Source organism: Salvia splendens, chromosome 10, assembly GCF_004379255.2.
Source record: "Salvia splendens isolate huo1 chromosome 10, SspV2, whole genome shotgun sequence".
NCBI lineage: Eukaryota > Viridiplantae > Streptophyta > Magnoliopsida > Lamiales > Lamiaceae > Salvia > Salvia splendens.
In genome coordinates this window covers 9,746,783-9,771,275 of record NC_056041.1, presented here as the reverse complement: position 1 = coordinate 9,771,275, position 24,493 = coordinate 9,746,783, and the positions used below count along the sequence as shown (strand labels likewise).

The 24,493-nt window shown below is 37.8% G+C and overlaps 3 protein-coding genes and 1 non-coding gene across 4 annotated transcripts; all 4 read left to right on the top strand.

The window, feature by feature from the left end:
- Positions 1 to 8,577: 8,577 nt before the first annotated feature.
- LOC121752588 lies at positions 8,578 to 9,009 on the top strand. The gene has a single exon (XM_042147710.1). The coding sequence runs from the start codon at positions 8,578 to 8,580 to the stop codon at positions 9,007 to 9,009; it is 432 nt and encodes a 143-aa protein (XP_042003644.1).
- A 4,250-nt stretch (positions 9,010 to 13,259) lies between these two features.
- On the top strand, positions 13,260 to 13,333 carry TRNAN-GUU. The gene has a single exon. It is a non-coding gene; the product is annotated as a tRNA-Asn (tRNA).
- Positions 13,334 to 14,572: 1,239 nt separating this feature from the next.
- Positions 14,573 to 17,414, top strand: LOC121751407 (protein PHOX1-like). The gene is made up of 3 exons (XM_042146143.1): positions 14,573 to 16,655; positions 16,744 to 16,967; positions 17,309 to 17,414. Exons 1-2 carry the CDS (start codon positions 14,681 to 14,683, stop codon positions 16,890 to 16,892), a joined length of 2,124 nt encoding a protein of 707 aa, XP_042002077.1. The 5' UTR covers positions 14,573 to 14,680; the 3' UTR covers positions 16,893 to 16,967; positions 17,309 to 17,414.
- A 740-nt stretch (positions 17,415 to 18,154) lies between these two features.
- On the top strand, positions 18,155 to 20,650 carry LOC121752459 (DNA-directed RNA polymerases II, IV and V subunit 6A-like). Its single transcript, XM_042147545.1, has 6 exons — positions 18,155 to 18,283; positions 18,436 to 18,469; positions 18,553 to 18,728; positions 18,815 to 18,866; positions 20,108 to 20,175; positions 20,268 to 20,650. Exons 1-6 carry the CDS (start codon positions 18,252 to 18,254, stop codon positions 20,335 to 20,337), a joined length of 432 nt encoding a protein of 143 aa, XP_042003479.1. The 5' UTR covers positions 18,155 to 18,251; the 3' UTR covers positions 20,338 to 20,650.
- The last annotated feature ends 3,843 nt before the right edge of the window (positions 20,651 to 24,493 follow it).

Sequence of the window (24,493 nt, the reverse complement as noted above, 5' to 3'; positions counted from 1 at the left end):
CTATTTCTATTTTATGCTTCTTAAAATATTATATTTATGTACATTACTCTCTTCGTTCAATAAAAATATAGACATATAATATGCTATGTAAATTAAAATAAAATTTGTAAAGTATGAGAGGGGGAAGAGTAGTTGAAGTAATGTTTTAATGGTGGTATAAGTTATAAATAACTTGGTGTATATGGGTAATAAATTGGGATAACTTTTCATAAATGAAAATGAACAGATTTTTGTGCATACTAATGTAATAGTTGGGTGAAAGATATAGTCATACATGATTTATGGTTTTATATATTCATTTATTTTGTATTTATAATTTAAAACTTTCATGTATATGCACGGGTGTTAATACTATTCAACATAAGAGTGTCCACTATAAGACAGACACTCCAATAGCCCCGCCTCATTTTTTGTCCATAGCCCCAATTTTTTTGTCCATAGTCTCAAAATTTTGTTTCCGCCACTATGGGGGACACTTCCAATAGCCCCAAAATTTTATAACCAATTATAATCAATTATAACAAAAAAACGTGTATTAAAATAAATTCCTTCTTCCTTCTTCCTTCATCTCTCAAAAAATTATCGAAAATTATTAAAAAAAATTCAAGGGGGCTGCCGGCGCGCCGACCGCCGCCCCACTATAGATAGCCCTGCCCCGCCCCGGACCGGCGCGTCCTCGCCCCGCTTTCGCAGAATGGTTCGCCCCGCGACCGCCCCAACTCGCGGCTATCTATAGTGGATACCCTAAAGCCCAAGTCCCAACCGTGTTGAGAGTGTCCACTATGGGACGCCCGCGGCTATAGCCGCGGGTTGGGGCGGTAGGCGGGCGCATTATAGTGGCGGAGTTGTCCACCCCACGGGCGGACACCATTTCGGGTAGGGCTGGCAAATAGTGCGGATTGGGTCGTTATCGGGTCAACCTGATAATGACCCAACCCAATAAGGTATAACCTGAACCCGACCTGTTAAGGAAACTGTAAATCCGAACACGAACCCGACCTGCTACCTTCAAATCCGAACACGACCCGCACCTGACACGAACCCATTATCGACACGATATAATATGGGTTGACACGATACGATAACAACCCGAACCTGATATTACACGATTAAAACCTGATATTACACGATTAAACCTTGATTTTTAACCTAATTTACACAATTAAAATTCATTTTATACTATTTAAACCTAATTTATAAGAAATTAAAAAATTAAAGTAATATAGATTTTTTTAAATAATAATAAAAATAATAATATTATTTCTTAATGGGTTACCCGTATCCGACCCGCATCCGACCCGAACCCAACCCAAAATTATCGGGTTCTTAATGGGTCAACCCGATAAGGACACGGATCCAATAAGACTTGACTCCAACCCAATAATTTTATGCGGATTCGTGTCGGATTATCGTGTCGTGTCGAAAATTGCCAGCCCTAATTTCGGGGGCGGTATGCGGCGGACGCGCGTTCGCCGACTCCGGGGCGAGGACGCGGCTATGGGGGGGTGGACGCGGCTATAGGCGCGGCGCCAACCGCCGCGGCTATGCCGATTTTCAATTTTTTTTTTACATTTCAATTCCCCTATAAATACACCCCACTCCATTCATTATTTTCACACCATTCCAACACAACATCTATACAAATTTCTCTCACTACAATTTGGGGTCGGAAATGAACAATTTGTGGAGAGACAGCTGGAATGTTCTGATTCAACAGGTGCAACAGCAGGCCGCCCAGGAGGTAGCTGCCCGTTTGGCGGAGGATGCGGAGGATCCGCTCCCTCGCACCATTACTCATCGGCGGACAATCCCACGAGACCACGTCGGTGCTCACCAACGTCTAATGGATGATTACTTCGTGGATAACCCCCGTTATCCACCCGAGATATTCCGCCGGAGATTCAGGATGTCGCAGCGGCTGTTCAACTATATAGCGACGAATTTGGCGGAGCGTTACCGGTGCTTCACCCTCCGGCGTGATGCGGCTGGCCGAATCGGGCTTTCCACACAACAGAAGTGCACCGCTGCAATCCGACAGCTTGCCAACGCCGGACCAGCGGACATGTTCGATGAATACCTACAGATGGGTGAGACGACTGGCCTCACGGTGTCGCCTCGGCGTGGCAGGTTCGAACAACGACATCAATGTTCTTCAGTCGTCGCCGCTCTTCAACGAGGAGTGCCGGGGAAATCAGCTTTGTAGCCAACGGTGCGCAGTACAGTAGGGGCAACTATTTGGCAGATGGAATATATCCGCGGTGGCCCGTATTCGTGAAGACTGTCCGCCAACCGGTAGGACCGAAGAAATAATATTTTGCGCGCAAACAATAGTGTTGAGTTGCGTTGCCGCTGATCTCACACACGTAATCGAGAAAATAAAGCACGCAAACGATATAACGTGGTTCGGTGATAAACCACCTACGTCCACGGAGAAGATGACCGGAATCTTATTGATGAACTCTTTACAATTACAATGAACTCACACTCACACTCTACCGCTCACAACCGCTCGCTATCTTGAGAATTAATCTCTCTGGGTGTGTGTGTATATGGTGTAATTCTGCTACTTCACTACTGAGCTCTATCGAGCTATTTATACAAGATGCAATCAAGAAATAAAATCCAACTAACTCTATTTCCCAAAGTTAGTTATAACCGCTACTCGGCTCAAAACCGAACTCTTCCTTCTCGGCTAGTTCCAGCTCAAAGCCGAGCTTCCTTCTTCTGCCTTCTTCTTCTCGGCTAGTTCCAGGCTAGTTCCAGCTCGGTAAGCCGAGCTTACCGAACTCCTTTCACCGAACTCCTTTCTAGCCGAACTCCTTTCTAGCCGAACTCCTTTCTAGCCGAGCTAGCTCAAAGCCGAGCTTCATTTCTTGATCTCTTCTTTGAGCTGCAGCTCGGCTCCAACACTCGATCAAATCAGTAGTTTGCACGGACACACTTTCACAAATCTCCACCTTGTCCTTGCAAAACTCCATCAATATCTAGATTCCCTTCTCAATCCTGTTCCATACTTCAACATTCCACAATTTCCACCAACTTCAAGCAATGCTTGAACTTCAAAGTTGGTAGTGACTTGGTTAACATGTCTGAGGCATTTTCTTCAGTGGGAACCTTCACCACATTGATCTTCCCACTCTGAATTTCGTCTCTGATGAAGTGCCTCCTTACATCGATATGTTTAGATATCTCATGGAACACTTGGTGCTTGGCTAAGCATATGGCTGAATTGCTGTCACAATTAATCATTACTGCTCCCAGCTCTATCCCCAGATCTTGTAAGATTCCTTGTAGCCATTTTCCCTCCTGTGCGGCCTCTGTTAGTGCAATATATTCTGCCTCAGTTGTGGACAATGCGACCACCGGTTGTAGATTCGACTTCCAACTAATGGCTGTACCAAACAAAGTGAATATGTAGCCGCTTTGGGACTTCCTATTATCCAAGTTGGCCGCATAATCAGAATCACAGTAGCCTACAAGAATCTCATCTTTCTCAGACCATGCTTTTCCACCAAATCTCAAACCAATCATAACAGATCCTCCCAAATATTTCAAGATCCATTTCAGAGCCATCCAGTGTTCTCCACCCGGATCAGCCATGTACCTGCTAGCCACGCTTATAGCATGAGCCACATCCGGCCTTGTACATATCATCAAGTACATTATGCTTCGCACTATATTCGCATATGGTATCGCACTCATTTCCCTTCTGATTTCATCGGTTTTAGGCGTCTGTTCTTTGCTCAACTTAAAATGGCCTGCTAATGGAGTAGAGACTGCCTTTGCATTTGTCACCTGATATTTCCTTATCACTTTCTTGATGTACTCAGCTTGCACAAGCCTCAGTTCCTTCTTCTTCCTATTTCTGACAATGTCCATGCCTAGGATTCGTTTTGCCTCCCCAAGATCCTTCATCTCAAACTTTTGTTTAAGCTCATCTTTTACAATCTGCAATTCACTCAAGCTTGATCCAGCTAGTAGAATATCATCTACATACAGTAACAGGTAGGCTATTATCAAATCTCCACTTCTCTTGACATATACACAGCTATCAAAGCTGGATCTCTCAAACTCCATCAGCTCCATTTGCTCATGGAACTTCTTGTTCCACTGCCTACTGCTCTGCTTGAGCCCGTATAGGCTTTTCTTAAGTAAGCAAACCTTCTTTTCTTCTCCAGGCCTTTCAAAACCCTTAGGCTGCATCATATAGATCGTCTCCTCTAGATCCCCATGTAAAAAAGCTGTTTTTACATCGAGTTGATGCAGCTCCCAATCAAAATGAGCTGTCAAGGCCAATAAGATCCGAATGGAGGTGTGTTTTACCACTGGAGAGAACACCTCAGTGTAGTCAATACCTTCTACTTGTGTGAATCCTCTAGCTACCAACCTTGCCTTAAAACGTATGCTTTCAACTTCCCCAACTTCAACCTTCTTCTTAAATAGCCACTTGCAACTTATGAGTTTCTGAGTCCCTGGGTCATTCACCAAAATCCAAGTCCCATTTCTCAACAAGGACTCTATTTCTTCTTCCATGGCTCTGATCCACTTCTGACTTTCTTTGCATTTTATGGCTTCTTCATAGGTTGAAGGCTCTGAGAACATGAGCACCTCTGCTACACAAAGAGCAAAGAAGCTCATATCATAATCTGAAAACCTGCTGGGCAAGCCTGCATTCCTTCTTGGATTTCTTCTGTTTCCTTGATTTGATGGATCTCCACCTCTTGTGTTTTCATCTGACTGAGAACTGGAAGCTCCACCTTCTTCTTGGTGTTCAGAGATTTCAACATCCTCATCAGCATCAGACCAAGCAGATTTCTCATCAAACTCAAACTCTTGAATGCTAGAGCTACTGTCACCACCAGGGGGTGCTCTACTTTTCTTGAATGGCATTTCTCCTTCATCGAACACTACATCTCTACTCACAATGATATTCTGACCCCCTTCATCCATATTCCATAACCTATACCCCTTCACTCCATCTTGGTATCCCAACATCACACATTTTCTTGCTCTTGGTTCCAACTTATTCTGCTTGATATGTGCATAAGCCGCACACCCAAAAATCTTCAAGCCTGAGTAGTCTCCCAAAGTTCCATACCATCTCTGATCAGGAGTCTCATTAGAAATTGACGAAGAGGGGCATTTGTTAATCAGATCAGCTGCAGTAGAAACAGCCTCTGCCCAAAATTTCTTTGGCATTCCAGAGTAGAACAACATGCATCTCACTCTTTCTAGCAACGTCCTGTTCATCCTCTCTGCCAGCCCGTTCTGTTGAGGGTTCCTTGGCACGGTCCTATGCCTTCTTATCCCTTTCATTTTACAGAAGCTATCAAACTCAGTAGATAAGAACTCCATCCCATTATCAGTTCTTAAGTACTTCAGCACTGACCCTTTCTCATTTTCATATCTAGTATGTCATTCTCTAAACCTCTCAAATGCTTGAGACTTCTCTTTGAGGATGTAAACCCATACCTTTCTTGAATAGTCATCTATAATAGATATGAAATACTTACCTCCACCTATGGATTCTGCTGGAGAAGGCCCCCATAAGTCACTGTGAGCATATACAAAGGGAGCTGTTGTAGTGTGCTTTCCACCAGAGAATGGTAGCCTTTTTGCCTTTCCAAGAATACAAGACTCACATTTGTTGAGCCTCTCTGATGTCCCCAGCCTCATTACACCCAGCTTAGCAAGCTCCTTGATGCCTTTTTCCCCCACATGCCCAAGTCTAGCATGCCACAGATCCAGGCTCTCTGACTGAGTAACATTTGCTGCATTGATCACGGTTTCACCCACCAAGTAATACAGGCTATTCTTTCTTTTGGCCTCCATGACTATTCTGGGACCCTTTGTCACCCTGAGCACTCCGTTACTGGACTCAAACCTGTAGCCCTTGGACTCCAGCAGCCCTAAAGAAATCAAGTTTCTCTTGATCTGAGGTATGAACCTCACTTCTGTGAGAGTTTTTACACTACCATCACTCACCTTCAGCTTGATTTCTCCAATCCCTCTAACATCACATGTCTGATCATTCCCCAACATTACTGATCCTGTGTGTGCTGTCAACTTTTGAAACCAGGATCTGTGGGAGCATATATGAAAGGAGCAACCCGAGTCCATGATCCAACATTCTTCAATTCTTGCCCCTGAGAGTATATTCAAGGCCTCATTGGCCTCCACTTCCTGAGCAAGATCTGCAGTATTTGAACCTGCATTGATCGCTTGTTCTTGCTTCCTTTTCCAAGCAAAACATGCCTTCTTCAAGTGACCCGGCTTTCTGCAATAGTAGCAGCTTCTAGTCTCCCTCTCTCCCTCAGCCTTATCTTTGTTTTGTTTCTTCTTGTTGAAAACTTTCTTGTTCTGACCCTTCTTCAAGAAAAGACTCTCAGCCACTGGATCATTTTGTCTAGTAGAAGTGGAATAATCATTCTTATGCGATTCCTTCATTTTCAGAGCAGAATGAATTTCTTCATATGTAACCTTGGACTCTCTTCCAAGTAACACCGCATCCTTGAAGTGTTCAAAACTCTTAGGAAGCGAATTCAGCAGCATCAAGGCTTTATCTTCATCCTTGATCATTTCATCGATATTTTCCAAATCATCTACACACTTACCAAATTCTTCAAGTTGCTCTGTAATTCCTCTCGCATCTGAGAATCTGAATGCAAGGAGCTTCTGCTTCAGGTGTAAACGATTTGTAATGGACTTGGTCATGTACAATGACTCAAGTTTTGTCCATACTCCCGCAGCTGTCTCCTCTTTGGAGACTTCCCTCAGAACCCTATCTGACAAATTCAAGATTAGGGTGCTGTAGGCTCTATACTGCATATCCTGAAGCTTTCCTTTCTCTTTTTCATCGACCTCCGCTTCTTTCTCGGCATCGACTTCATTCTTCAAGATATTCCATAGGCCCTGCTGCATCAAGATGGCCTTTATCTTCAACCTCCACAGCCCAAAGTCATTTTTCCCGGTGAACTTCTCCACCTCAAACTTAGCTGTAGACATTTCTCAAACAGACGGTGGGCAATCGCCAAGATCAGCTCAAGTACCGGAATTCTTGGACCCTAACTATCCCAGAAAGCAATCAAGAACTCCTTTGGGAAATTCCCACAGACGGCGCCACCTGTTGGGTTGCGTTGCCGCTGATCTCACACACGTAATCGAGAAAATAAAGCACGCAAACGATATAACGTGGTTCGGTGATAAACCACCTACGTCCACGGAGAAGATGACCGGAATCTTATTGATGAACTCTTTACAATTACAATGAACTCACACTCACACTCTACCGCTCACAACCGCTCGCTATCTTGAGAATTAATCTCTCTGGGTGTGTGTGTATATGGTGTAATTCTGCTACTTCACTACTGAGCTCTATCGAGCTATTTATACAAGATGCAATCAAGAAATAAAATCCAACTAACTCTATTTCCCAAAGTTAGTTATAACCGCTACTCGGCTCAAAACCGAACTCTTCCTTCTCGGCTAGTTCCAGCTCAAAGCCGAGCTTCCTTCTTCTGCCTTCTTCTTCTCGGCTAGTTCCAGGCTAGTTCCAGCTCGGTAAGCCGAGCTTACCGAACTCCTTTCACCGAACTCCTTTCTAGCCGAACTCCTTTCTAGCCGAACTCCTTTCTAGCCGAGCTAGCTCAAAGCCGAGCTTCATTTCTTGATCTCTTCTTTGAGCTGCAGCTCGGCTCCAACACTCGATCAAATCAGTAGTTTGCACGGACACACTTTCACAAATAGAGTGCTAGGAAGGACGTTGAGCGGGCTTTTTGGTGTCCTCCAATCGCGGTGGGCTATTATACGGTGTCCGGCACGAGTTTGGCACGAAGATGATGTCGCGAATATTATGTTAGTCTGTATCATATTGCATAATATGATAATAGAAGATGAAGGATTTGCGGCAGAGCGATGGGCGCCGGAAGAGGGCGCAAGTACAAGTCACGGTGTCGCCTCCGCGCCGATCCAGATGGGCGTACCACGGAGCAATGAATATTTGATCTAACGTTTCGCTGATATGCGCAGGACCACATCACATAACACACTGCAGGCCGATTTGATTGAAGAAGTGTGGGCACGTAGGGGAGGTGGTGGCATTGTGTAAACTTGGTAGTGATTTGTACTAGATTCAATGTAGTGTGTGATTTTAATTTAAATTTTAATTTAGTGTGTAATTCTAATTTTAATTTGTATTTTATTTTTATTTTAAATTCGTATAGTCAGGTTCTTCTAATTACATATAGCCCGATAAATTTGTTCATAATTACTTGAAACATTATAAAATGAAAGTTGATTATAAAATTTGGGGGCTATTGGAGGTGTCCACCATAGTGGCGGACACAAAATTTTAGGGCTATGGACAATAAAATTGAGGCTATGGATAAAAACTGGGACGGAGCTATTGGGCGTGTCCGCCTTATAGTGAACACCGTGAGATAGAGTTAAGAATTAAACCGCCGGCATTCGGATCCCACTCCTATAAATACATACCGCAAATTAAACTTACGTTTGCCAGTTTCAACTCCCAACACCCGAAAATACTAAAATTCCAAATATTCCCCAAAATCCCCAACTATGGCGGCGTACGCACCTCGCAGATCCACTGGACCTATCCTTGGATCCACCTCCAATTCCGGCAGGCTCAACCGCCACTACTCCACCACAGACCTTTACAACCGGTCCATCTCCATGACCAGCCGAGTCGATAAAAAACCGGCCGCCGGTCCGAAGCGCGCGTGCATGTGCTCTCCAACGAACCACCCTGGTTCGTTCCGGTGCAGCCTGCACAAATCACTCACGACTAAACCCCAAACGCCGCCTTGCGGGAGCTCCGGCAGGCTCAATATGAGGCGCTCCGCCATGAAGAATTCTCTCGTCCGGATCGGCGCCGTCAAAGGAGAATGGGTTAGGAGAGCGCTCGCCGCTTTGATTCGGCCGTCGTCTCATCAGCAGCGCCGCCGCACCGAGTTCAGGCGCCGCCCCACCCGTCTATCCGTCGTGTCCTAGGCTTTTGCGGCCGTTTTTGTATTCTGAACGTGGAGAGTAAGGCTGCTGAGCGGCGGCTATGACGTCAGCCTCATCGGGGCCGGACATTTTTTTGTTAGTCCGGTGGCCGGAGATCCCGATATTCTATTTCGTTATTAAATTAGTGAATTTATACAAGACTTAAATTCTGTTACAACGAGTTTTCGTTTCTAATTAAGTGTTTTGTATTGTTATGTTATCTATTAGAAATTGGGATCTTGGCTTTTCTAGATTTTACATCAATTTATTGTGTTTCATGTCAGGAGAAAAAAACATATCCCGATTCAATATAATGACCGGTAACTAATTAATTTAATCAACCACAAATATTTTAAATTTAATTGTAAACAGCAATAGAACATAACACATTAATATTTGGAGAAATTGTTTAAGTGAAGATGTATTGAACCTCCCTTTAATTATCTTTCTTGGTTCCAAAAAAATGGAGATCCAAATTCAAAATTTGAACCTGATTCCGTTACACCCATTATTTCTTCCTAATAATTTGAAGAGACGTTAGTAATTAATTAGATCATTCACTAAATTGCCTTGGAGAAATTGGATTTAACTATTGAAATTACAGTGGCGAGTTAGCTGCTATATCATTATTAAAATGGGCTGTCAACTAATGATAATATTATTTGCAAATAGCATTGTTATCTTTTCTGACTGATATTGCTTTTTGTCGAGGTGATGTGACATTAGTGCATATCTATATGCTTCATAAACTGTTAATTAAGATAAGGTTTCGAAAGCGAAAGGCCACTAGAGTTAGTCAAGTAAGAGACGGAAAATTTAACGTTGCATCCATATTATCTTATGATTTTTATCATTAGTATTTAAATTCAATGTATTTATGATATGCTGAAGTTCATAGGCTTAAATCAGTGGATCGAGTCCGTCCATATAAGTAATCTATCCACGTGGCACATTATTAGTTTTAATTGAAGTTGTTAGTAATTAATTAGAGCACATTGGGTTTATTTGGTCCAATGAACTGTGGTACAGCGAAGTGTATGAATCTGAATTTCAACGATATATTCCAATTACCCAAAGTACTGATATACAGTGGCGGACACACAGCCAAGGGAGGAAGGCCTTAAGCCCTCCCCAAATTATTTTTTTTATATTTTGTACTTTAAAAAATTTTAAAATTTCTGAAAAATATCTTTAGCCCTCACCAAACTATAGTATATGAAGTCTAAAATGCAAAAGATTGAATAAGAAGGAGGGGCTGAAGTTTGAAATTGCATAAGAAAGTTTTAAAAAAAATGGCTGTCGTGTTGCTGCTTGAGGAAGAAGATGAGATAAACCATGACTAATTAAATTAATAATAATAGTAAAATTAGCAACGGTCAAGTCCCTTACCTATAGGCTACGCCTAGCTATATCGCGTGTTCTACTTCTATTAGTACTTACTTTTTAGTGTATTAAAATTGTTCAATTGTTGCACTGTAAGTTAAAAATGTACCGATACATACTCATATGAGTATACATTAAGTTTAAATGTTTATAATTTTGATTCATTATTCATTTTTAAATTTTGAAAACACACATATTACCCTAGTAACGATGTGGGTTCCACTACGACTAATATTGTTTCAACTAGTTTATCAATTTTTGTTTCATACTATATCAATTTCACTTTAAAACTCGTTTTGCAACATAAATCTCTATTTTTAAAAGACGAAAGAAGTGTATGTTAACTAAAAAAAATTACTATACAGCCCCTGCCATAAAATATTTCTGCGTCCGCCACTGCTGATATATCTCCATAAAAATGAAATATTGCATGTTCAAAATTCACTACTCCATAGTATTAATTTGTTCAAATGTATGTATATATATTACTCTACTATATAAGTGTGATTTTATTTAGATACATGACACTAATTAAAACTAGAACCGCCCTAAAAGTAGGGCTGACAAATCGTGCGGATTTGGTCGCTATCGGGTCAACCCAATATCGACCCAACCTTATCGGGTCCCAACCCAACCCAAATCATCGTGTTCTTATCGAGTTCAACCCAAACAGATTCGTGTCGGATTCGTGCGGATTTCGTGTCATCCAAAAAAATATAGCTCGTGCCGGATTCGTGCGGATTTCGTGTCATCCAAAAAATATTGGTCATCTTTTAATGATAGTAAATAATAAGTTACTACACAATATATATGCTACACGAATATACGATAGGCCGGCCCGATTGACATCCCTAATAGTAAGTTACTACACAATATATACGGTATACGATAACGACCGACATATGATATTATATAATTAAAATTTGATATTACACGATAAAATAAGATATTACAAAATTAAAATAATTAATTTAAATAATTTTTAAATCCAAATTATAAAATTAAAGTATATTAAAATTAAATCTAACTAATAAATTTAAAATAATTAAAATAATTATTTTTTAATAAAATTTAAGTATGCCGTAATATTTTTTTATCATAAAAAATAATTGATAACCGTATTAATCATATTTTTACTAATAAAATTAAAATTATAATATTTTTTTAATTAATAAAAATAATTAAAAATTAAGATTTAATATATTATTTTTATTAATCAAAATAAATTTTTTTTCTTAACGGATAACCCAACCCGACCCAAATCCAACACAACCCAACCCAAAATTTTTGGGTTCTTATTGGGTCGACCCTATAAGGACCCAAATCCTAAACGTGCGTGTTCGTGTTGGGTTAATTTCGTGCGGATTCATGTCGGATTATCGTGTCGGATAAAAAATTGCCAGCCCTACCTAAAAGTGTCTATTTTATTCAATTTTCTTTTTTTTTTTACATTTTGTAAAACTCATTCCTATTCAAACTAAGACATTTATTAATGGCATTTGGAAAGAGTATTTAGCAAGGCCGATCCTTAATAGTAACTGCTCCAATGGGATTAATAAGAGAAACTCAATCTTACCCAATTTATTCCAACATAATCCGTTGTCGACACGGACAATAACTTGTAATGTGAGAATTATATCAATCGAAATTTTATTAAAGAATATAGTTATGAAACGATAAACAAATAAAAAAGGAAGTTGTGATTAGGTGAGGGTGGGGTGCCTCGCGGTAACGTGGGCCATTATTATTATTGATTATTGAAGAGATGATCAAGTTGTGGTGATTGGGGTTCCATTTGCATATTTATGATTATGACCATCAATTTCTCAAGGACTAATTTTATCGTACTACTACTATACAAGTTCATTTAACTTTCATGCTAATTTTATACTATCTCAAATTACGTACATTATTATATGATCGAAGCCAACACAGAATAAAACCCATGATCGACGAATGGAAATCTAATACTCCATGATTGAGCATCCCAACAACATAATACATAAATTTGGTTGATAAGTTGATGTAGTAACATTTACGGCAATCCATGTGATGATGTATCAGTATTGGATAAACCTGACAACTTGAAACAGCTTTTGATTGCGATTTTGTTTCTTTCCAAATCAAACATATGACACCTAATTTTGTGCACGTATCTTCATCTTTTAGCTGCGCCTAATGCTTACAATTTCAATATTGAGTACTTTTTTTTAGTCCACCCCATTAAAATTAAGTCATTTTTTTTAACAAAACATAAATCATCTAATCACTCTTCATTTATTCCATCATTTTCATCTAATCACTCTTCCTTTATTCCATCATTTACTTTACTGTCTCTTTATCTTTCCTACTTTTTTCATCTCTCCTATTTATTTAATATAAATTTTCAATCTCTGTACTCAAAAGTATTGTCTCAACTTTCTTAAGACGGAGGGAGTACTAATATTAGATGCATGCATTATGCCTGCGTGCTCTACTTTAGTATTTACTTTATTTAATGAAGAATACTACTCCCTCCGTCCCGTGTTACTTGCACTTATTTCCTTTCTGGGCGTCCCAAGTTATTTGCACTCTTTCCATTTTTAGTAAAAATTATCACCTACAGCCACAATTGTTGACTTTGCTAATCACCCATTCCTTAATCTCCGTGCCGAAAAGCAAACGTGCGAGTAGCACGGGACGGAGGGAGTACTATGCTAACTCGACGGAGTTCTTCATCTTACATCTGATTTAATCAACTGGTTAATTTTTGCAAAGAAATTTATCTGGGGAGTTTAACCTCCATTTTAAGCAATAGAAAATATAGTATGCCGGAAAAACTAATTTTCAGAAATAGTCTAGTAAACACTAATTCAATATACTTTCAACATGCTGGAATAGCTCAGTTGGTTAGAGCGTGTGGCTGTTAACCACAAGGTCGGAGGTTCAAGCCCTCCTTCTAGCGTTTTTTTCCCTTTTTTCCTTTGTTTTATTTCATATTTATTTGGGTGAATATTTTATGAGTATTACAACTTACTAATTTTTATATGAGAAAATTAAAAATTGACACTAACTTATGAGTGCGAATTAAGATTGTCTCATAATGAATCAAACTAATATTCATGTTAAATGTATATTCAATGATTACAAAATATGATTAAAATGACACTAAAATATGTATCTTGGATATGGTGTATCTGTTTTAATACTCATAAGTAATAGATTATAATTAATATTAATATATTAAAAAATAGAGTTAATAAATTTTGATGAATATTAATGACTCAGTTGAATTCAAATGTAAAATACATGCATTTGTGCACAAATTTTTCCTTAATGTATGACTAGAATATAAATACTTATATGTCAGATTCAGAAACATATTCTTTCAAAGCTGCACTTTGAAATGATAAAAGTTAAAAAATAAAATAATAAAAAAATGATAAAAGTTATTACCGTATTTTGTAAAGAATTCTGTCAAAGACTCAAAGATCAAAATCCACAACCGCAACTCATATTTTATAGGACTACTATATTTTTGGATGTCGTTCATTGAATATATGTAAACCTCAGCAGCAGTTATGATTAGTTAAATCGTGTCTTAAGATGGTATTACAAAAATTTAAAAGAAAATAATTTGGTAAGAAATTTGAACGAACGATGTCAAACGGTCAACCGCCGTGGTCCTCCTGCAATCTTGGAGCACAGAGAAATGCGGTCCCTCATTTTCCTTTTTGTCCCTTCATAACCTTCTTCACAAAATTTTCGCAAAATTTTCTTCGTTGCTGCTTCAGCATTTTCATCTGCTTCAAAAAAATACAAGTGAAAATTTACCTTTTCTCGTATCTCTGCAACCGCATGATCTCCTTCAACAAACCAACAAATTTCTTGATTTTCCATGAAAATCACAAGAAACTTTTGAAAGGTTTGAATAAGAGTGCGCGCGCTTTTGCAGATAATTATTCCCTTTCCCAACATAATATATCATATTCTTGATATTATCTCTCAAGGGAAAAAAGGTGACCAAAAAAAAAAAACAAAGAAAAGATTGTATCTTTATTATCTTCGTGTATGTTACATCAAACCCAACACTTAAGTTATTTTGTGGGATTCCGGAGCCTTAATCTCAGCTTTCTGGGGTAAGGATTGAGTTCTTAACATTGTACATTTACTTTATTTAATTTGGGTATTAGGTTTTTGCCCTAATTTGGATTGATGCATTTCAAGAATCTTGTCTCAATCAAATTATTAGGGTTAGAGGAAATTCGAATTGGGAATTGCTAGAAGTTAGTGTTTAAATTTTGATTTCACGATGGATAACCAAAGTGAAAGAGACAAGGACGTTCATGGCGACAAATGGAGAGAGCTAATTGCGAGGCATAATATCCAGAGACCTTATAATAGCCACAGGCCTTATGATATAGATACAGTTGCATTCATGTCCATGGCTCAAAAACTGAAAGAGGATGGCAATAGGCTTTTCCAAAAAAGGGATTATGGGGGTGCCATCTTAAAATATGAGAAATCGATCAAGTTGCTCCCGGACTTCCACGCGGATATGGCGTATCTCAGGAGCAACATGGCCGAATGCTATATGCAGTTGGGCGTGCCCGACTATCCGAGGGCGATCCACGAGTGTAACTTGGCTCTTATGGTCATCCCCAACTACTGCAAGGCCCTCTTGAAGAGAGCTAGGTGTCATGAGACTTTGCACAGGCCTGATTTGGCACTTAGGGATATTAGACTAGTGTTGAGGTCGGAGCCGAACAATCTCATGGCTTGTGAGATTGAGGAGAGGTTGAGGAGAGTGTTTGAGAGGCAGGGGTCGAGGCTTTGTGATATCCCCGTTGATTTGGTTCCGATACCTGATTACACTGACTCGCCTTCCTCAAGTTCGAGTGAAAGCAGGGGAGGTTATAATGAGAGAGAGTTAAAGGGAAAATTTGAGGAACGAACTGCTAGTTCGATCTTTATTAGGGCGCCTACTAGTAGTCGAGCTGAGAAGAGTTCAGAAGATAAGGTGGTTGTTGAGGTAGAGAAACTTAGGAGTAGTGAAGAGGAGGAGCTGAAGAGAACAGTGAAGTTAGTGTTTAAGGAAGATATTAGATGGACTCAGATTCCTGTCAAGTGCGATATTTTGAAGCTGAGGCAGATCATTGGTGAGCGATTTCCTTCCTCAAAGGCCGTCATGATCAAGTATAAGGATCAAGAAGGCGATATGGTGACAATCAGCACTACAGAGGAGATGAGGCTGGTTGAATCGTCTGCAGATGATGCCTCGATAAAGCTTCATGTTATTGAAGTCAGCCCGGATCAAGATCCGTTGTTTAGGAAGTTGTGGCAGGAAAAGATGGAGAAGAAGCAGGCGAGCACAAGTGGAAAGGAGGCAAAATCAAAGGAGATGATGAGAAGTGAATCAAGTTGTATCAGTGATTGGATAATTCAGTTTGCTCAGTTCTTCAAGAACCATGTTGGTTTTGACATTGATGCTTACATAGATCTCCATGAGCTGGGAGTGAAGCTTTACTCGGAAGCAATGGAAGAGACTGTCACTAGTGACGAGGCTCAAGGCCTTTTCACTGTTGCTGCAGATAAGTTCCAAGAGCTGGCTGCTTTAGCCATGTTCAATTGGGGCAATGTTCATATGTCAAGGGCGAGGAAGAAAGTGTACTTCACGGATGATTCGTCCAGGCAATCTGTGCTCGAACAAATCAAGACTGCTTTTGATTACGCGCAGAAGGAGTTCAGCATCGCTGGAAAGAGATATGAAGAGGCTCTGAAAATCAAACCAAATTTCTATGAGGCTGTTCTTGCCCACGGGCAGGGGCAGTTTGAGCAAGCAAAGCTTTCTTGGTATTATGCTGTCGCGACAGAGGAAAATATAGAGTCGTGGCCTTCGGGAGAAGTTCTTATGCTTTACAACAATGCAGAGGAAAACATGGAGAAGGGAATGCAGATGTGGGAAGACCTGCAAGAGCAGCGTATGGCCGAGCTCCACAAGGAGAATAGCATTGAAAGTTTATTGCAGAGAATGAAGCTCGATAACTTGTTCAAAATGGTATCCGCAGACGAACTGGAGGAACAGGCTAACAACATTAGATCCCAGATATTCGTATTGTGGGGTACCATGTTGTATGAAAGATCGGTCATGGAATACAAACTAGGACTTCCCGTGTGGCAAGAATGTTTGGAGGTCTCTGTTGAGAAATTTGAACAAGCTGGAGCTTCTTCGGCTGACATTGCTGTCATGATTAAGAACCATTGCTCTAATGACACAGGATTGGAATGTAATGTACAACTATTATCATCTTACGAAGAGAAAAATTCTTACTTTCGTCGATTCTTAATTGTTTGCCTATTTTTACTTCGTTCCAGGTTGTGGTTTCAACATTGATGAGATAGTACAAGCATGGAACGAAATGTACGAAGCGAAAAAATGGCAGAGAAACATCTCTTCCTTCCGATTGGAGCCACTTCTCCGTAGACGTGTTTCCAAACTTTATACTGCCCTCGAAATTGCATAGAAGGAATGTGTCCACAGAGAGTATAACATATTACTCAACTGAACACCTCCATTGGGCTTATCTCTTACATCGAGAGTAAGAGCTTTCATCCATCTTGGCCATTTTTTTTGCTGTTTATTAATACGCAGTGCTTAGAAACTTGCTATCAAATGTTGATCATACTAAATCAATGTTTTAAGGGATTTCAGTGAATAAAAACTTGCATGGTTAGGTCTTAATTATAGATTAAAATCTTACTGAACCATTCAAGAAAATTAAGTTTGTATTTCAATGGCAACATTAAATTATCATCATATCAAAATGAGAGACTCAGAATACTGGATTTAGCTAACTGCTTTATGGTGTGATTATACTTGCATCTATACATGTACATGTTTATTGATGTTCATTTGCAAAGGTCTTTGTACATTGTCCAGGAACAGAACGTTGATTGTGCTCGTTTTGGCTAACGAGAGCAAGATGTGACGACAGAGTGAAGGCTACAAGTGTTCCAGTTTGGAGGGATTGTTGCAGAGAATCAAGTGATGCTTTTTTGGCTAAGAGCATTGCATTAATGAAAATTGATTTTTTTTTAATGCTTTTGGTGTTACATACGTTTCTTTGCATTTCAAATGGGGAACTATCATAGACAGTGCTTCTCTCTCAGACTTGATGTCTGTTTCATGTATAGAGGTCATTCCGAATCATGCCATTTTTTCTGTATATTTAAAGTTGCATTTTTTTTTTCATTTCCTGTCTCAATATTGGCTTGGACCTCCATTCCAATTAGTACAAGTTCAAGTAGAGAATATTACTCATTATAGATATTTAATGAGTCTAGTTTATTTAATATGCGTAGAGATAAATGACCGGTGATAGAAAAACATTAACAAAAGGAAGTGTTGTAAAAGGAAGTGTTATAGAGGCGCATGACACAATTCTGAAAGGTGGGATTTTTAAGCGAATACGGAGTTTGAGAAGTTTTTTTTTAAATCAAGGACATAAATTGGGGTTAACCCTAATTTTTTTATTGACAATTCGTAAGTATAATTTTGGGTTTGTGGTGATAAACTAAACAAACAAAATATATAACTCGACAAAAATATTATGTAGAGAGATACAAAAAAAACTTTTAAATATCGTTAACCGAACACAAAAAAGAAGCCCACACTATATCTTGTATGATTCATAGGCCCAATAAGTAGCATAAAGTCCAAACCACGGTATTTTATAGCCCAAACTTGAAACTTTAAAGACTACATATATAGAAATTGTTCACGCGATTTGCATTGCAACTACAAAACATCGCAGTGAGCAGAGAGAGAGAGAGAGAAGAGAAAGAGACCAAACGCTTGAGAACAGACGAAAACCCTAGGCGCCATGGCTGATGAAGATTATGATATGGATGGAGGGTTCGTAAACGTTTCGATTTTTTTCTCTATTTTTTTCAATTTTCTACTCACCCTAAATGAACCAAAAACATTTACCAATCAAAATTAGGGTTTTATTAAGCTTACGAAAAATAAACTAAATTAAATAACCGAAACGTATTGATATTCAATAGGTACGAGGATGAGCCACCGGAGCCCGAGCTCGATGTGAGTTCTAACTGTGTATTTTTGTTAACCACCGGAGTAATTATTAATAGCTGATAGTGTTGGTTTTATCATGTATTTTGCAGGAAGGAGCAGAGGTTGAGGAGGATGACGCCGCCGCAGAGGACATACCGGATGCCCTCGAAGGCGACGGAGATGAGAAACAGGAACAGGAGGGGGTGGAACGCCCTCGAAAAACGTCCAAGTATATGACCAAGTATGAGCGGGCACGGATTTTGGGCACGCGGGCGCTGCAGATTAGGTTCGCTTATCTAGATGAGTACTTCGCTTGTTCATGTTGAAATTATTTGAGATAATTATGTGATATTTGGGTGTGTGCTTTGACAGCATGAATGCTCCGGTGATGGTAGAATTGGAGGGAGAAACTGATCCACTGGAGGTTAGTTTGATTATGTATATGATATGTACTTAATTATTCTTTTAGGTTAAGTAATCTTTCCTATGATCTTGAATCGACAAGTTATTAATGTTTTTGAGTTGTGGTTAAAGTTCTATGTTATTGAGGGACCTTACTTGATTTCACTTACTGAAAAATTACTAATTTGAAGGGCTGGAATTGTTTGTGTCTGATGGTTGGTGAGAATTAAATCTGGATAAGTAGGCAAAACTGAATTATGATATAGGTTAGGTTCTTGTATAAAAGTACCCATAATTGAAGAGGTGGGAGTTAGAATTTTCACAAATTGTTTAAGATCAAGGTTAGGGAAGATGTAGCATAAGTAGACAGCAGTGATTTTGAAGATGAAAATAAATTGTGGCAAAGTGAAATTCTGTTGACATCCAGCTTATGTGAGACAGTTAAAAAGAATAACCATTTTCAACAAGAGAAGGACTGCAACTTCTTTTGTTCTACTCAAACTTTACATATCACTAGATTGTTGTGTTGTAATATTGTCATTTTTTTAAGCAAGCCCCTGCTGTTTTTTCTTTTTTACTGTTAGTTGATATTCTGGTTTTGAGTTTGTAAGATAATCTTGTCTGATAAAAAGTGAGGATAGAGTTATTAGACTGGTGTAAGAGTGTCTCATGAGAAGATGATCATATTGCTACAGATTTCTGTTGTAATATGGTTGTTTCGCAAGGCAAGTTTCTGTTGATTTTTTTACTGTTATTAGACACTCGTAAACCAGCTTCAATCTCTGGTCCTTGTTTTCTGTTATTGTCTCTGTTTGGGGCTGATTTAACATGTAATTCAAAAGCTTGAATTGTGTTGTTGTTTGTCTGGTGGCAATTTGGTAGCAGTTTTTTCAATCTTTTTCCTGGCCATCTGTCTGGTGAGCATCACAATGTTCTAATAAAATTGTTCTGAAGTTCTTTTTTGCTTAGATATTTGCCTGACTTTGTGCTACACATAGATTCCTGAAGCTTTACAGTATGTATATCATATTTAATACACAGTTTCTCTCTTAATTGCTCACCGGGATTTATATGAGTTGTTATGATAGGGTGCATATCAAATTAATCACACATGATTGTTAAAAGCAAATCATAACTGTGATAATATAGCTCACTGCTATTTTTTACTAGTAAGTGTTATGATGGTCTGAATGTGTTTCTCCTTTTTAAAGTGATGAACATTGCTAATTTGGTTTTGATGTATTTTGTCCATTCTACATTCAGATTGCAATGAAAGAGTTGCGAGAGCGAAAAATACCTTTCACAATCCGTCGTTATCTCCCTGATGGAAGGCAAGATTCTTTTTATTCTAGCAGAAGTTCATCCCCCATACCTTTCTTCGGTTTTAGTTATTAATCGTCTTATCTTAATGGGATAACTGCAGCTATGAAGATTGGGGGGTTGATGAATTAATCGTGGAGGACTCCTGGAAAAGGCAAGTTGGAGGCGACTGAAACAACTGTTCATCTGTAAAGATATTTGGGGTCTGGTTTTTGAATCGAAGCAGAGAACAAAACATGTGTGAACCAAATCTAAGCCGTGAGGAGATACTGATTTCTGTCATTAACCCAACTTTCTATCTTCAAATTGATATTTGGCACTTTACCAGCTATCCTACTAAGGAATGTTAACTCTTGATTTTCCGATGAATCTAAATGACATTAGTAAATCTTAGGTTCTTGTGTCTTTTTTTATTACGGTTCTGTAGGAAAAGGAGAATTTTATTATGTGAAGGATCATTGCGTTAATAGTTATCAATGTTATCAATTGCGGGATCGCATAACGAGGTTTAATTGAAGAAAATAAGCATGTTAATCTTCGGGCAGAAGAGAATGCAAGTAGAATCATGTTGTGTATTTTTTAATGTTTTCTGCATGTGTTTATTACAAATTTATATGAGCTGATATTTTTGTACTGAGATGTCTATTTTAAAGAAATAGACCGCAGTTTTTATAATAAGATGATACTAATACATTAAACTATAAAAAGGGGATCTAGTCCAAACTTTAAGAAAAATTAAATATGAAATATTATAATATCAATATAAATAAAATACGATCTAATTTTAATTAAAAATTACCTACAAAGTGAAAATAACCTGATATATAAAAAAATACGATCTAATTTAAATTAAAATGATCTACAAAGTGAAAATAACCTGATTTATAAATATATGCTTTTAAGATACTCCATCCGTATCTTGTTAATTGAGCTATTTATTTTCGACACGGAGTTTAAGAATTATGTGTTAAATGAATGGTGAATAAAGTAAGAGAAATGAAGAAGAAAATAAAGTAAAAAAGAGAGTTACTTTCTAGCATAAAAGAAAAATGATTCAATTATCTTAAAACTTTTCAGAATAAAAAAAATGGTTCAATTAACATGAAAAGAAAGAGAATCACTTTTTGGCAAGCATCCCCACCACATTGTACTTGTCTAGCAATTCACGTGCTACATGAAATTTATTACAGAATTATACACCCTCCGGTCCCCATTAAATATCTCATATTTGATTTGTGCGGGTTTTAAGAAATTGTTTTACTTTGTTAGTAAAAGTGGATAGAAAAAGTAAGTAGAATGTGAATCTCACTTTTATACTCCATATTAGTTTTATGATAAAATGCGAGTGATGATAAATTAATTGAATGTAGGGTTATTACTAAAAATGGTGAAAATGAAATGCATGAGACAGTCCAAATAAGTAAATAAGGGAATATGAGTGCAATAAGTTACTAGTTGAAAGTGAGGTCCATTTATCAAAAATAGAAGAAAAAAAAGTAAAGTGGACAATGTTTCGCGGACGGATCGAAATGGAAAACTGAACAACATTTCACTGATGGAGGGACTATTTATTTGAAAAATGAGGAAGTACTATTTGTATCGAACATAAAGAAAAGCCGAGTTTCCAAATTTATTTATTGCATTAATGGTCCCATGAGGGATTATGAAATTTATGAAAATTAAATTGAGCATGAGAGATACTATCATGCAGTCTCTGCACTGATTTTCTTCTGACACTTCGCATGCAAGGATACATAGGAGTAATAACTTTCAGATGCCTCAACCGCATATGTTATGTTTTACTATAACAATAGTCTATGATGCTGGTTAAATTAGATTTGTGTATTTCGGATGCAATAAACAAATATACAATCTATCTATTTAGGTGGCGTTTAATTTATACTATCATAGAATGTATTATAAGATCGATTAATTGAAGATTAAAATAGTTACACAAGCTTAAAATATTTCAATACATTAAAATCAATGAGGAGTTCATCTTGATTATCTCAGGGATCGTTGCAATTAAAATCTGTCTCATATCTTTTAAAATTTAGTAAAATTCAGTTCACAAAGGTTTGATTTTTCAGATTTGCCCAGAGATTTCCGTCTCAATCAAAGCTAGTGCGGCTCTTAAGGCATAAGTGTTAATATGATAATGTGGTTAACTAATGTGAAAGAGTTAACATGTTAAAAAAGTGTGTAGGTGCGCTTGAGGTAAAGATTCAAAGTGTTAGTTCTTGTAGCCAACTCTTAATGCAAGTCAGGTGCACGAGCCGATGCGCAGATTCACATGTCAGGTCTTGTAGCCAAGTCTTAATGCAAGTCGGGTGCACGAGCCGATGTGCAGATTCACATGCAAGTCGGGTGTACGAGCCGATGCGCAGATTCACATGCCAGGTCAAAGTGAGTAGGTGGGCCATGATGTCTTTTCATTTAGTTCAAAATTTGACCCATATAAATTCATACAGTATAATTTTAGTGTTAATTATCTCTCATTTTGATCAATTTAACCTATACCATATTTGAACCAAACACCCTTAATTTCAACATAAATTAGATACTCGAAATTGCGTAGAAGATTATGATCCGTGAGTTATACATATGTCATTTGCATACCGTAGTCAATGACTCGATATATTCTTCTTTTGCTCGATCTTTAATCCAAGGAATTTTAACGATCAAATCAAAAACATTATATAGGTTAGTTGGAAAAAAAGTTCACCAGCTCTAATCAGATTTTGATTTTCACATTTAATAACTTGCATTAATATCCTAATTTATTTCATTTCCGAGAAAATTAGATAGCCCCAAAATCTTTTCGCAAATGCTTTGATATGATTTTTTTTTTCACTGCATTGGAATTCTTTCAGAAATAGTAACTATTATCAGATCTTGTAGAAATTGTATCAAAGAGATTTTTTCGGCTGCCAAACAATTTAAGGTGTGTCTATTTTGCTATATTTATAAAGCGTTCACAAAATCAAAATTTAGTGATTTCGTTTTGCAATTAACCCAAAAATTATTAGTAAGTACAAGATTTAAGAGCTAATTATGGAATAACAAAAACCCATAAACCATTGACTGCTAAGTGCTAACTAACCATATCCCATTAGAAGTTACGAAATTTAATTGTGTTACATTTTGTTGGTGTATTTCATAAGAAAGAATAAAATCTAAGTTTGACAATTCATCACCAAGTTAGTTGAGTTCGGATTGTGATACGGAGAAACCCGTATCAATGATAATTGGCGAGAGTTCGCCGGATATTGAAGGTCCGTTCGCGGGATCCTCCCGTCGAGCAACCGATGAACAAAGACGGAAAAGTAAATTGCAGAAAAATAAAAGACGGAACGATAAAGATAATTACATATCTTTTATGATCCCTTCAAAAGATAACAAAGACTCATATTTATAATACTCCTATGAATAACCTAACTTGATGAACAAGATAATAAAGATACAGAAAAGATATGGTAATATATTAATAGAGATACGAGAGATATTTCGGGAGATATAATCGTATCAGATTGGGTGCACCAACTATATAAATTTGCTTAATCTGAAACAAACATTTTCACTGTAAGTCCCTAAAAATGTATGTATGCCCTTAATTTCTACACGACATGAAATACGAAATAGTTCATCTAATTAATTTGAGCCTATAAAACTATGACTAATTAAATATAGAGTAATGCCATAAAATTATATATAACGGAAAAAAAGTCGATCATACTTTTCCATTTCGATTCATCTATCAAAATTAGTCTCGAGGTAACTTTTTCTAGAAAGTAAGCGTATGCGGGTGTGTACAAAACGTACTACAAGCCTGTGTTTAGAATGTGTTACAGTTGAAGTAAGTAACCTAATTTTCTAGAAAAAAATATCTCTAAATCAAATAAAGGTGTATCCATAGATGCACTTTCCTTGGTTGTTGAAACTGCTCATTTAATTTGCCTTATTTTCATTACCCAAATTATGAGCATTCGGCATCACGTAGTACTAATTCTTTTCTATTTCCATGAATTGTTGCAGATAATTGAAGTTTATATTAGTTTACAATTATGTATTTACTACTATGATAGAATTAAATTAGCATTTTGCTATAGCATTGCGTTGATTATTTTCTTTACAATTTAAAAAACACAGAGCCTACACAATTAATCAATATTCAAGCTATAATTACAGTTATATTATTTCCAAGAATAATTTCCTTTTTTCTTTATTGAAAAACAATAACTTAGAATTCACAATAATCACGATACCAAACATGCATGCACTCCAATATAATTTGGTGTCCGTTAATTTTATTAAAGCTTATAAAATTGG